This window comes from Castor canadensis, chromosome 7 (assembly GCF_047511655.1).
Source record: "Castor canadensis chromosome 7, mCasCan1.hap1v2, whole genome shotgun sequence".
Classification (NCBI taxonomy): Eukaryota; Metazoa; Chordata; class Mammalia; order Rodentia; family Castoridae; genus Castor; species Castor canadensis.
The window spans coordinates 149986844-149999649 of record NC_133392.1 but is presented as its reverse complement, the minus strand read 5'-3'; the positions used below and the strand labels follow the sequence as shown (position 1 = coordinate 149999649).

The 12806-nt window shown below is 52.5% G+C and overlaps 1 protein-coding gene across 4 annotated transcripts in view; it reads left to right on the top strand.

The window, feature by feature from the left end:
• Igsf21 (immunoglobin superfamily member 21) overlaps positions 1 to 12806 on the top strand; it is a 214012-nt gene that overhangs the window by 134620 nt on the left and 66586 nt on the right. For 2 of the 4 annotated variants that reach the window (XM_074081196.1, XM_074081195.1), the window contains exon 3: positions 8036 to 8157. The exons of the other annotated variants lie outside the window; for them this stretch is intronic. In XM_074081196.1, the coding sequence (XP_073937297.1) occupies positions 8036 to 8157 (122 nt within the window). The remainder of the gene's footprint in view (positions 1 to 8035; positions 8158 to 12806) is intronic. 4 annotated transcript variants of the gene reach the window in all.

The following is a 12806-nucleotide window of genomic DNA, read 5'->3' as shown; positions in this document are numbered from 1 at the left end:
ATTTTACAGACAGGGAAATTAAGGCTCAGAGACAGAGTCTCCCCTGTGCACCCAGAGCCAGGGAGCGAGTCAAGCACCCACAGCGCAGCTGACTGACTCCCCGTGAGCTTAGCTCCGGGTTCTGGCTGACAGTCGTCACTTGCCTTGTCTAATTTGATGTCCTTTCAAAACCCCAGCAACCCTGGAAGGTGGGAGTCGCTCCTGCCTGTTCACAGCTGAGGGAACATGACTGGCTTGGCTGGGATTTGAACCTGGGCTGGGGCTGGTGTAAGCTCCCAGGGGCCTCACTCCTCCATATCTAATCAGTTCATTAAAACCCTCCTTGCAAACACTCCCTCTCGCTGTCCAGACACGGAGACTCAGCTGCTCCATTTCCAGGAGAGCAAATTCCTTCCCGGTGGAGAGGAGAGGGTAATGTAGGCAGGCAATTTAAACAGCTCCGGCAAAAAACAGCAGTTTCCACTCCTGCCACTATTACGCTCCCCGGCCGCGGCAGGATTGGCCCATAAGTGGGATATCAAGTTTATTACAGCTATTCCCAACCTGTAATTGGTTTTGTGGAACACAAAGAGAAGGAGGTTGAGGGGTGGAGGGAGGTGATTATCTCCCCCCCTTCTTTCTTCTTTTTTTTTTTTTCTTCTTCTTTTTCAGATGACAGCACTCAGGGACATTAGTAAAGTTGGGAGGGGAGGTTCTGGTTTTGGTTTTTTTCTGGTGGTACTGGGATTTGAACTCAGGGCCCTGTGCTTGCTAGGCAGGTGCTCTCTGGCTTAAGCCATGCCCCCAGCCCTTTCTACTTTACCTATTTTTCGGATAGAGTATCATGTTTTGTCCCCAGGCTGGCCTCAGACAAATAAGTAGGCCTTGTGCGCCACCATGCCTGGCTGACTTATTTGTTCTTTAAATTAAAACACAGCTGGCTGGCCAGTGGGCTTTCACACTGCTGGCTGGACCGAGTCCACTGGCCACACCTTGATGGCTCTACTTGAAAAACTACCTGGCCTGGCTACAGCCAGATTCTCTGGTGGGGCAGCCAAGCCCTGGGGAGGGTCCACCAGCTTCGGGGACCTGAGAAGCTGTGGTTACCTGGAGCTGGGTGTTCTGGAACCCGAATATTGTGGGCATGCACGGTAGAGTCACAATGCCCCCAAATTCCTCATGGAACATTTAAAGAAACTGAGGCCCAGAGAGGGAACTGGTGCAGAGACAGCCTGCAGGATCCAGAACCCAGCTTTCAGACTCTTCAGAAACTTGGACATCGCAGAGTTGCTCATTTGGAGAATTCATGCCAAAGATGCTGTCAGGGCGGGCCAGAAAAGAGCCACCTTTTCTTTTTTTTTTTTCTGGTGGGACTGGGGATTGAACTCAGGGTTTCATGCTTGCAAAGCAGGTGCTCTACCACTTAAGCCACACCTCCAGCCTAAAGAGCCACCCTTTCTTAAGCTCTTTTAAGTGCTAGCCACCCACCCTGACCACCTCCCCACTTTGGACTTCCGTGAAAACTAACACTAGCTCATACGCATTGAACACCTTCTCACACAATTACACGAACTCATTTGCACACAATGCCTAGCTCAGTGAGTGCTGGACAGTAGTTCCCTTTTCCCTGGGGTTTTACATTCTACAGTTTCAGTTACCCATGCCAATCAGAGTCTGGAAATTTTAAGTGGAAGAAGGTAGGAATAAAGTTTTCTGAAGTCTGGAATTGTGCTAAATAGTGTGTGAAATCTCACACCATCCACTGCATCCTGCATGGGCTCTGAATCATTCCTTTGTCCTCTGTATCCACACTGTATATACTACCCTCCCCTTAGTTACTTTGTAGCAGGCTTGGTTATTAGATCCTGTGGTGGTATTGTGCATGCATGCGAGAAAGAGAGAGAGACAGACAGACAGAGCACCTTCACATAACTTTTCAGTAGTGTTATAATTATTCTGTTTTATTAGTTGCTGGTCTCTTGCTGTGCCTAATTTATGAATTCAGCTTTTTCATAGTGTATCTGTAGGGCTCAATATTATCTGAGGTTTTGAGCACCCACTGGCATCTTGGAGCATAACCCTCATGGGTTAAGGGGGAATTGCTGTGCTATTGCTTCCAACTTTGCTGTTACTATCATGATCCAAGCAATCCATCGGGCTCTCTGTGTGTGTTCTTATGTATTAAACCCTCACACAAGTGCCTCGCAGGTGCCAGGTGAGGGAACTTAAGCACAGAGACCTCTCCGATGTCACACAGCAGTCGCCAAGAAGTGGTAGAGGTGGAACCTGAATCTAAAACTATGTGAGGACCAAAAGCTTCTTCAGGTTCCGCCAAGCCAGGCCTCCCCCGCCTGCAAGCTCAGAGGCAGTCCCTTCCCCCTCTTTCCCACTAAGCTCCACCTTTGCACCACCTTGGGTGTTTTATGCCTCTCTCTTGGCCTGGGACTCTTTGTCTGCAAGGCAGGACACACATTGCCCAGGATGGTCATTTATTCAATAACCCTCTGTGTGTCAGGTGCTGTGCTAGGCACTGGGACACCAGTCCTGAGATTCCGGTGATGGTGGTGAGGGCTGGTGTTCACTGCCAGGGCCCCATCAGTGGCTAGGGCTCAGATTCTTTTGCAAAACCACGGGCATGGCCTCTCAGTCTGGTCCAGGTGTGTCCTGCATGACTACAATGCTTTCATGTACAGAACAGTGTTGTTTTGTTTAGTTTTCGGTAATCCTGGGGTTTAAAATCAGGGCCTCATGTTTGCTAGACAGGTGCTTTACCACTCCACTCACATCCCTAGCCCCTTTTGCTTTTTCAGAGGTCTCCCATCTTGCTCAGGGCCAACCTTGTCTGAGCTGGCCTCAAACCATGATCCTCCCAATCTCCACCTCCCAAGTAACTGAGATTACAGACATGAACCACCTGGCCCTGCTAGACTAGTGTTAATGCTGGGAGTTCTAAGAAAGAGCAACTCAACTGCCTCCTTTTAGACACCACCTCAGGGATGGTCTGAGGTCACCACCTGGCTTAGCCAGGCTCCTCCTACCAGAGCACCCCTGTCAGACTGGGGTCTGGGCCCAGCAGACATGCTGGCCTTCTGTATTACAAAGCAAGGACAGTAAGAGAGCTGTCCCTGCTCTTGGCACTCCCTGGACCTGGCACTGGTCTCAGCCCACCCATTCCATCTTTTGCCCATCCATTCCACAGAGTCATGGAGCAAGGACCCCGTGCTGAACTCTGGGAACAGGTTCACACCACATCTTAGGGAGTGTTGGCATTCAAGGGCCTGTCTACTTATTCAGTTAAAAAAGTCTGTTGAAGGAATGAAGGCAATCATTCATTTCCAAAACATGTCTCCCTCGGGGGAGGGGAAAGCCACATGCATGGTCTTCTTGGCGTGGCTCAGAGACCCAGCACCTCTCCTGCTGCAGGATGGTCCATCCTGCAGGTGTCCATCCTGCAGTCCCTCCCCACTGTGGCAGGATAGGAACATCTGAGGATGGACAGCAACTTCCAACCCCCTCCCGGTGTTTTTCCCCCTTTCCTTACGACTCACCCCCAGCCCTGGTGCCTCTCCCTGCCCAGCTCTATAGGTCCAGACTTCTCTCATTTCCAGACTTCCTGCATCCTCTGAGAGCAGATCTGCTCTCCAGGCCCAGCCTGGGGAAGGGGAAGGACCAAGAGACTCTGGGAGCCTCATCTTACTTAAGCCAGCCTAGGACTCATCTCCCCACCCAAAAGTCCCCACGTCCTCCAGGAAGCCTTCCCTGCCTTCCCCTTCCTCCAGAGGAATTTTTGGCTCTTCCACAAGCGTCATCAGTAACTCTTGGCAAATACCTGTTGCAGCAGTCGTCTCCTTCCTAACTCGAGTCTCTTAACCAGGTATGGACTGCAGACCGTCCCCATCAGACCATGTATCAGACAGGATGGACTATGACTGAACCTCTGCTCCCTTTCCTCCTCTCCCATGGGGCCTGTGCATCCCAGCCTGGGGAATAGTTTCCAGAATTAAAGGGATTAGGGCCTCCTCACACCTTCACTTGCACCGGCCACACCTGCCCACAGTCTGCATGTCACCCAGCCTTGGGTGTCTCTAAGCAGCAGGACCCAGTGTCCACTCTAGCTAGCTTTTCCTCTGCAGGAGGTGGTTTGAGGCCCTGTGGCAGGAACTGGAGGGTGGCCTGTCCTCAGGCACATCACCTCAGGACTGAGATCAGTGCTGTGCGTCTCCAGTTGCCTAGCAGGTGTCTGGAAACCAGTTACTCACTCCTTGCCTGGCAGCGAGACCCCAGACACAGCCCCAGAGAAAAAAGATGTAAATAAAACCAAAGAAAGCCAGGCTCGTCCTTGAAACTCCCCTGCTCCTCAGCCAGCGACAGCGATTTACGACTCGGGTAATTCTTCCCTGCTCTGTTCTGGGGTGTGTGGGTGGGTGTGTGTACATGTGGGTGTGGGTGTATTTTCCTACTAATAAAACCCTCAGTCCCAGTAATAAATTTGAGGAGACAGTTTTAGTGACAGATTTTTTTCTCCTTTGTGTAATAAAAAAAATTGAGTGAAATTTGAGATTGGGGCGATAAGGGCTGCTGCATTTTAGGGGGAGATAAAGAGCCGCACCTGGAGGGAGGCGAGGGGCCCAGCGGAGCCCTAAGTAAAGAATGCAGTAAGTTTTTATAACTCACACCCCTCCCCTTCCTCCATCCTAATGAGCTGACAGTCAGGGTGAAGGACAAGGCTGAGCCACATTTGGAGCCTGGGAAACCTGCACCAGGAGACAGAGCCTTGCCAAGAACTGGATGGACCTCTGCCCTCTCCTCTTACCCCTCCAGGGCTCAGTCTCTTCATCTAGAGAATGGAAAACTCTCATCTGTCCTGCTCACTTCCAAGGTGTGGGTCACACACCTGTGCCAGGCGTAAAGCTGCATTTATCAATCCTAGCGCTGTTGACATTTAGGCCAGGTTATTCTTTGGGGGTCAGCCTCTGTGTTGTCAGGTGGCATTTGTGACTCTGCTGGCTAGATGCCAGGATCACCACTTGTAACAACCAACAATGTCTCCAGGACTTGCCAAATGTACCCTGGCAGGGTACAGAGACAGTATTGTGCCCCCCATTTGAAGGCCTTTGGTGGCTCTAAGAGGTCAAATGAACATCAAGGGGGTGAGAAGAAGGGTGTATGGAGGAGGAGCTCGTGTAGAGGAAGCCCCTGAAATTGTGGCTCCTACCTCAGTCTAGGCTACTGAGAAGTGGGAGTAGGGGTTTGGACCCCCAAAGGCAGCCAAACCACCCATAGTCTCTCCCCTCCTCCCCCATCCCTGCACTAGACCAGACAATCGTCTGAGGCATCGGACACAGAACCAAGCTGCTATGTTCAGGGGTGGGGATCATTCTTGGGTGAGTGAGGCGCAGAGTGGAGTCCACTGAGATCGAGGCGTCAGCAGCCCTCCCCCTGCTGTCTTCTGTTCAGCTGTCCTCCACAGTCATCTGCTCTGGAAGCTGGACCCGGATTGCAGGAGAGGCTGGGGGAGAAAATGTGCCTCCCTGCCTTCCAGCTGCACATGGCGTGTAGTCACAAAGCACCAAGGTCTCGAGGGAAACGAGCCAAATGCTCCAGTCAAGTTGAGGCTGGAGGGTGGGCGAGAGGTAGGTGGGCTTATTGAGGTGGGAGGGAAGACCAGCAAAGGGAAGTCCAGCCACTGATTTCCCCAGGGTCCCAAGGTCTGTGAAGGTGTCTTCATTCTTGTAACCACCCTGGTCCTGAGAGAGGCCTCCCTACTCTGGGAGCTTGAAGTCTATGCTGACTGATGAAGATGTGGCCTGTGCCTGGCACACATCTGGTGCTCAGTAAATGCACTGAGTCTGTGTTCCCTAAACCACCCAAGCCAGACAGACATGGGCAGTAAGGTGCCCACAGGGCCTAGCTGTGTCCCGGGCCAGTCCTGCCAGCCAGGGGACGGATGCAAGCTCCAAGCCCCACCTTTGCTGGGAGAAGCCACTTGCAACATCCTGGACCCCAGTCCCTGAGACACCCCCATCCCTGGCCACTGCCCTCCCAGCCCCCTCTCCCCGCCTCCACCCGCGAAGCCACGGGGAGTTAATTCCACTTCTCCAGGCCCAGGCCCGTCGCAGGCTGTTAGCGTGGAGCCCAGCTGAGCGCCGAGAGGCTGCAAGCTCCCAGTCTATAATATAGTTGCTGAGACAAGCGGAAAGCTGCAGCCAAGTAAACAGATAAATAATTGAAACGGTGACAACACATACCTTGCTGCTTTGTGGAGTAACACTTTCATTAGCGGGAGGTAACGCAGACGCGGGGACGTTGGGAGGCCTGGACTCTTGGGTCTGCCTTTCCATCAGCTGTGAACAGCTGGACACCAGGGTGGCCTTTGTCTTCCAGCGATGGCTTTGTTATCACCTCCTGCCTGCTCAGACTTCCGTGCGCCATGGTGAGACGGGGGCCTCATGGTCTTCCTCCTGGCCTGTCCCCAGGACAGCCACACTAATGGCTTCTCTCCATTTTTGGGCCCCCTGCCTCTCATCTTGCTACCCCTTCAACTGACATTCCCCTAAGGCCAAGGAGCTTGTAAAGAGGATCTGAACCTGGCCCTGTGTGACTGTCACCTTCAGTAAAGTTGACCGCCTTTGTCTATATGACCCTTCATGATCAGCTCTACTTCCCAGCATTCATTCCTATCTCCTCCCAGCAATCACTCCTTCCTGCCTCGGGGTGCTGGCCACCACAGTTCCTCTGCCTTTTGTCAAGCTCACTTCTGCTCTTTCTGCAAAGGGCAGTTCAGACATGGCTTCTTCCAGGACGCCTCTGTGACCGCCCTATCCCCAGGAGCCAGAGTCCTTCCTCTGGCTCTCCTGCCATTCTGACCCAGGGATCCTTCAGAAATCGTTATAACTTATCTCTGTACTGTGACTGGTCTCCAGTCCCCAGCTTTCTTTCTGTCCGGCATGCTCCCTTATTCTTTCTTTCCTCTGGCCATGGCTGTGACCATGGCCACAGGTTATGGACTATAACCTGTGACTCACTTTGCAAAGCCCACTCACATTCACTGGTCCAGTCCATGGCTCCCAGCTGCTGCTGGTTGTTTCTGCAGGACTGACCGTCACAGGATAAGGGTCCCTGGGGCACAGGAGGAGCCAGAGAGACAAGCAGCTCTGCTCCTTCTGGGCTGTGGGACCTCAGAAGTCCTTTCCTTTAGAGCCTTAGTTTGCACAAAAGTACAGTGGAGCCGGGTGCTGATGGTTCACACCTGTAATCCTAGCTACTCAGGAGGCAGAGATCAGGAGGATCGTGGTTCTAAGCCAGCCCGAGCAAATAGTTCTCACGAGACCCTGTCTCGAAAAACCCAACACAAAAAAGGGCTGTTGGAGTGGCTCAAGGGATAGGCCCTGAGTTTAAACCCCAGTACCACAAAAAAAAAAAAAAAAAAAGAGTGTGGTGGGGGTGGATGACCCCCCCCACTACGGGCGCCTTCGGAAACTGAGCAGTGAGCAGTGGGCCTGCTGCCTGTATCTCCCCAGTGTCTCAGTGTTACTGGGATTAAAGATATGGACTGCTCAGTGTTTGAAGACTGATACTTAGGAAATGAGAACTGATCGGAAGGAACCAGTTGTTGAAGGGCTGGCAATCTTGAAAGGATGGACAGTGATCACTCAAAGCCTGTCAGAGGCTCAGGGGCGCAACAGGCTTTTTATAGGGATGGGAGGAGGCGCCAGGCAGGAAGGCCACTGGCTGAGCGGGTCTTCATCATCCAGGTTCGTGTCCCCTTTTTTCTTCTCAGAACATTGAAACGGGCCTGGCCCTTCTGGGCTAGGATCCTGCAGCTCTTTTGGGGACTCCAAGCTTTGTTAGCAGAGGTACAGAGCCAAAGGCTCAGGTGGGGCCATACAGAGGTCACCAGATGTTCTGGGTTCTATGTTCTAAAGAAGGTTTAGAGGGTAGCATCTTCACCATCTGGGTGGGGCTTCTCTCCCACAAAGGATTGGGGAGAAGATGGCCCTGCTCCCCCAGAAAGGTATCCAGCGCTTACTGTGGCTGCATCTGTGCTCTGTGGCAGGTGACAGATGGCGGCACCATCAAACAGAAGATCTTTACTTTTGATGCCATGTTCTCCACCAACTACTCACACATGGAGAATTACCGCAAGAGAGAGGACCTGGTGTACCAGTCCACTGTAAGGTGAGAACTGGGGGCCAGGAAGGGGGATGGGGAGGCTGGAGGAGGGGCACTCTTTTCCAGCCTGGAGCATCAGTCCCTCCACAGGCTTGGAAGGCAGGGCTGTGGGATCTGTTTGCAGAAGTTGGTCCATTCCCTGGAGGGAAGAGGCAGGAAGGGGTCTGGCCACAGCTCCTCCAACAGTCATTGCAGGTGGATTTTCCAAACCCCATTTCCAGGCAAGGGTGGGCAATACGCCTGAAGTCACACAGACAAGCATGACGGTGCTAGGCAAAACCATCTCTACCTGGCTCAGAAGCCTATGCCACACCTTCTACTGTTCCCCAAGGCCTCCAAGACCTTAGGGCTCCAAGCTTGTGAAAGAAATGACCCCAGACACCTGGACTCTCAGGTCAGAAGCAGCAGGGTGAGGAGAGAGTACCCCTCCCGTTTTCCACAAGGGCACAGAATCAAGCTAATTGCATCTCACTCCAGGGCCCACCATCTTTTCCCAAAAACTTCAGTTCTATTTTATCCCTTTATACACACTGGTCTCTCCAGAGGGCCTTTTCCCTTTGGATCACCTGTAAACTCATCAGCCTTCAGAACCCCACTCAGGCCGGCCCACCTAGTGGACATCTCCTTGAGACCAGCCCTGGTCCAACAGCCCATCTTCTCCCAGCTGGCTGGCTGTGACTCCCCCACCTTCTCCAGACAGGGATCTCTCTGCATTTATGGAGTACTTTCACACCCACACTGAATGTGCATGGTGTGTGCACGTGTGCACACTTGTGAGTTTTCACACTACACAAGCAAATGCTTTGCCTGCTGTCAGCCGGACAGCAGCAGTGGCTCCAGAGCAGAGGAGGACATGGCTGTGCTGGGCACCCTGAGTGCACCCACGTGATGTACACTGATACAGTGGGCTTCGTGGGTGGCTGGAAGTGCTCCATGCCACGCTGTCCTAGACGCTGAACCCCAAAGAGGGTGAGGCTCCCCTTCAAACATGGGACTCTGAGCTTCAGAGGAGAGACACATGCTCCCCCTCACTGCATGTCCCCAGCTCTAGCCTCAGGCCTGGCACAATGAAATTTTCACAATGCATAGTTGACTCTGGAGTGGCTTCTTGGCCCTCGGGGGCCTCAGTTTCCTCAAAAGTCAACTTAGAAAATGGAAGAGAAGCTTGTAAAGGGTGTATGAAGCTTTGTACCAGGAACCTGGCTGGCCAGGGTCCTTCTGTATTTGCTGAGTGAGGAGGGGAGAGCCCTGGAAGAGCTGTTGGTCCTCCTCTCTGGTTGGGTCCCCAGCTGCTCACTTGTTGGGGCCTCTGCTGGGAATTCGGATATAGAGGGGCTCTGAAGAGGTGTCAGTAGCCGTGTGGGTGCCTCCATTCCTTTGTTATAATTTCTTCCGTATCCATTTTCAAAGAGGAATTAGGGTGCCTTAAAATATTAAAACACACCTAGGACAAGCCAGTTACCATCAAGATGAAAATGGAGGCAAACACTCATTTGCAGGAGGAAAATAAACATTCTGGGAGCCAGAGGGTTTTTTGTTTTTAGTTTTTGGTTTGGGGTTTTTTAGTAAGTCTTGCTATGTAGCCTAGACTGGCCTTGAATTTACTATCCTCCTTCCTCAGCCACCCAATGCTGAGATTACAGGCATGTACCACTGCACCTGGTTCCAGAGAGAGTTTTGTAGCAGGTGAACTCTTGGCTCATTCTCAGGCTTGTGAGAACCTCAACCCCAGTGGGGGTGGGGAGGTTAACCTGATCTGAGAACACCTACCTGGCCTGGCGCCTTGTGTCCAGTCTCCTCTTCCTGCCACAGGCATGGCTTTGAGGCCTCCTGGCCTCCACAGTGACTCCTTGGCTCTGATTCCTAGGCCAAGAAGGAAACCCAGAGACCTCTCTCTCCCCTGCTCCCTCCAGAATGGCTTGAGCCTGCTCTCCTGCCCCTCTTATGCTTGTTGGCACTTCTATAGCCTGAAGGTGCCGGAAGACCTGGGTTCAAATCCCAGCTCAGCCAGTGCCCACCCAGTAACCTTGGATCAAAGCCTTGACCTCTCTCTTGTTTCCTCACCTGTAAAGCAGGCTTATATGAGGGGCTTCGTAAACCTGCTATGGGTTTAGGGAAACGGAAGTGCAATGGCCCGAGTTCAAAGGGTACTCCTCCACCTCCTTGCAGTAGTAATCTTGGGCCTGTAATTCTGTGATGGAAGCTCCTGGTCTCCAAACAGGGTGACAGCAGTGAGCCACTCTGCAGCCTTCTGAGGATCTGAGAAGTGAACTGGCTCACGTGTGGCCCAGGGCTGAGCTGTATTTGCTGTTACTATCTGAAACAATCCTTCCCCAACATTAAAACAAAACCCACCTTTCTACAATCTCATGAAAGCCTTTGCCTTTACACTCTCCCTCTTTTGATCATCACAAACCACAAATACAGACAGGTGTTATTATTTTCCCTTCCTCCTGCGTGGTATTTTGGGTTTTTTTAATAGAAGGGGTCAAAGTTTAGCAAGATCATGGGCCCTATCCAAGGGTCTCCCACTGGAATGACATGAACTTGGTCAGACCGCAAACCAGCTCTTTCTACCCCGGCACTAAGCTTCTCTCCTTGTTTTACAGTTAGGCCCAGAGAAGGTGCTGGACTTGCCCAAGGTCACAGAGTGGCATTGACTTAAATCCATTCTGGAGACCTGCGGCCAGGGCTGTCTCCTTCCTTCTTTGGGGATGGGGTCTCTGCAGCCTTCTCCTTGAGCCCTGTTACACAGAGGGTCTCCCAGCAGATAGCACCCCAGAGGCCAGGAGGCCTCACTTAGGAAACAGGAGTGGGGGAGGAAAGGAAGGAAGGGACTTCTGAAGTCTAATGGGATCACAGAGTTGCCTGCTGCACTGAAGGAACTGCTTTGCCAGGCTGCAGGGCTCCGTTAGGGCTGTCGGCTGGGTGGGGACTCCACATTTACATATAAATGAAGATATTTACAAATTAATGCATCTCCACCCGAGAGAGTCCCACTCCACAGCTGTCTGAGCTGCTTCCTCTTCAGCTGGGGACGATGGAGAGAGAGGAGGCTGAGAAGATTACCAGGATTGGCAGAGAGCAATTTCCCAGATTGCTACAAGGAGCTCCAAGGACTTCTGAGCTTTTTTGCCACTGCCCCCCACCCAGCGATGGGAGTGGGTGACAAGTGCAGGTGTGGCACCCCTGTTGTGTGACCTTGGACAGCTTGCTAATCCACTGAGCACCCCAGAAGCTCCGTCTATCCCATACCTTTTTAGTTCTGAGCTTCTGAGCCCAGAAGCCCTGGGTTAGAACAGACCAGATTTTCTTGCAAAAGATACTTCATCGAGCACCTTCCAGGAGGACACAAGGGGAACAGGAAAGCCACCTTTTGCAGTCCAGGAGAGACAGGCAGGAAGTGAGGACTCAAATGCACCATTGCACGTTGTTCCAAAATGATGTGATGTGAATCCCTGGGTTTGATGGTGCAGTACACAGGGTGTGTGCAGGAAGGACCTATGGTGCTGCGGACCGTGCACAAGGTGGTCAGGCAGGGCTTCCAGTGAGGGGGCACTTGGGCTGCCACCTGAGGGGTGGGAAGGAGTCACTCTGGTAAGGACATCAAAATGGCAGAGGTCATCCTGCCCACACCTCCTTCTTTGGGCAGTGCCAGCGCCCATGACGCCTCCCTAGGGTCTTCCCAGCCCTGCAGTGGGACATCTCCTATGCCTGTTCTCTACTGTCCCCAAGCTCCCAGTGGGACAGGTGATCAGCAAACCTCAGCATAACCTTGCTAATGAGCCTGTCCTGGCTTCCTTCCCTTCTGGCTCATTCTTCCAGCTTTCTGGGATCCCCTGACACTCCAAATCCTTGTTTCAGGGTCTGTTTTTCAGGGACCGCCCTAAGAGGGGCTTGGGGATATGACACAGTCACAGCCCATGGGCTGGCTTCTGCACACTTGTCATCCTGCACACACCTGGGCTCTCACACCCTGCTTTGACTCCACCTACTGGTTCAGAGCTGGTTACCGAGGCAAGGGGCTGATAGACCCGCCCACCGAGGGCCAGTTTGACTGTGTAGCCAATCTCACCCTTCCTTGGGTAGTGGAAGAAAATCTTTTCCTTCAACTCCTGTAAGGTTCTTGGAGGGGGGCTGTGACAAAAGGCAGGTTAACAAGAGAAAATCTTGGAAAGTATTTCGTGCCAGTTTTAGGACCTTGAGCCTTCATGAGGAAATAGCCAGGAAGCAGAGATTAGACCTGAGAGCTCCTGGCTGGGTTGATGGAGAAGGGGAGTCACGGGAAAGGTGACTGGTGCTAAGAGAGGGTGGGGAAGGGGCGACCTAGCAAGGTCTGTTCGCTGAGAGTCTTCTATGTGTCCTCCATCTTCAGACTAAGGATGCTTTTGTCTTAGGGCACAGGGGACACCTCTCCCATGAGGCTCTTAGGACCCTCTTCAGGGGAAGATGGGAGAGTCTTGCACCTGCTATTTCTCAAATCCCTTCAGCTTAAAATATTCTATGTGCCAAGATGTTATACCCTGGGGGAGCAGGTTCTGAATGCTATCACCTGAAGAACGTGGCTGTTCCAGGTGGCAGCTGTGACCTCCTTGAGTTAATCACGGTGAGCCTTTGAACGCTGCTGGCTGCACATGCATGGCAACTTCAGCTCC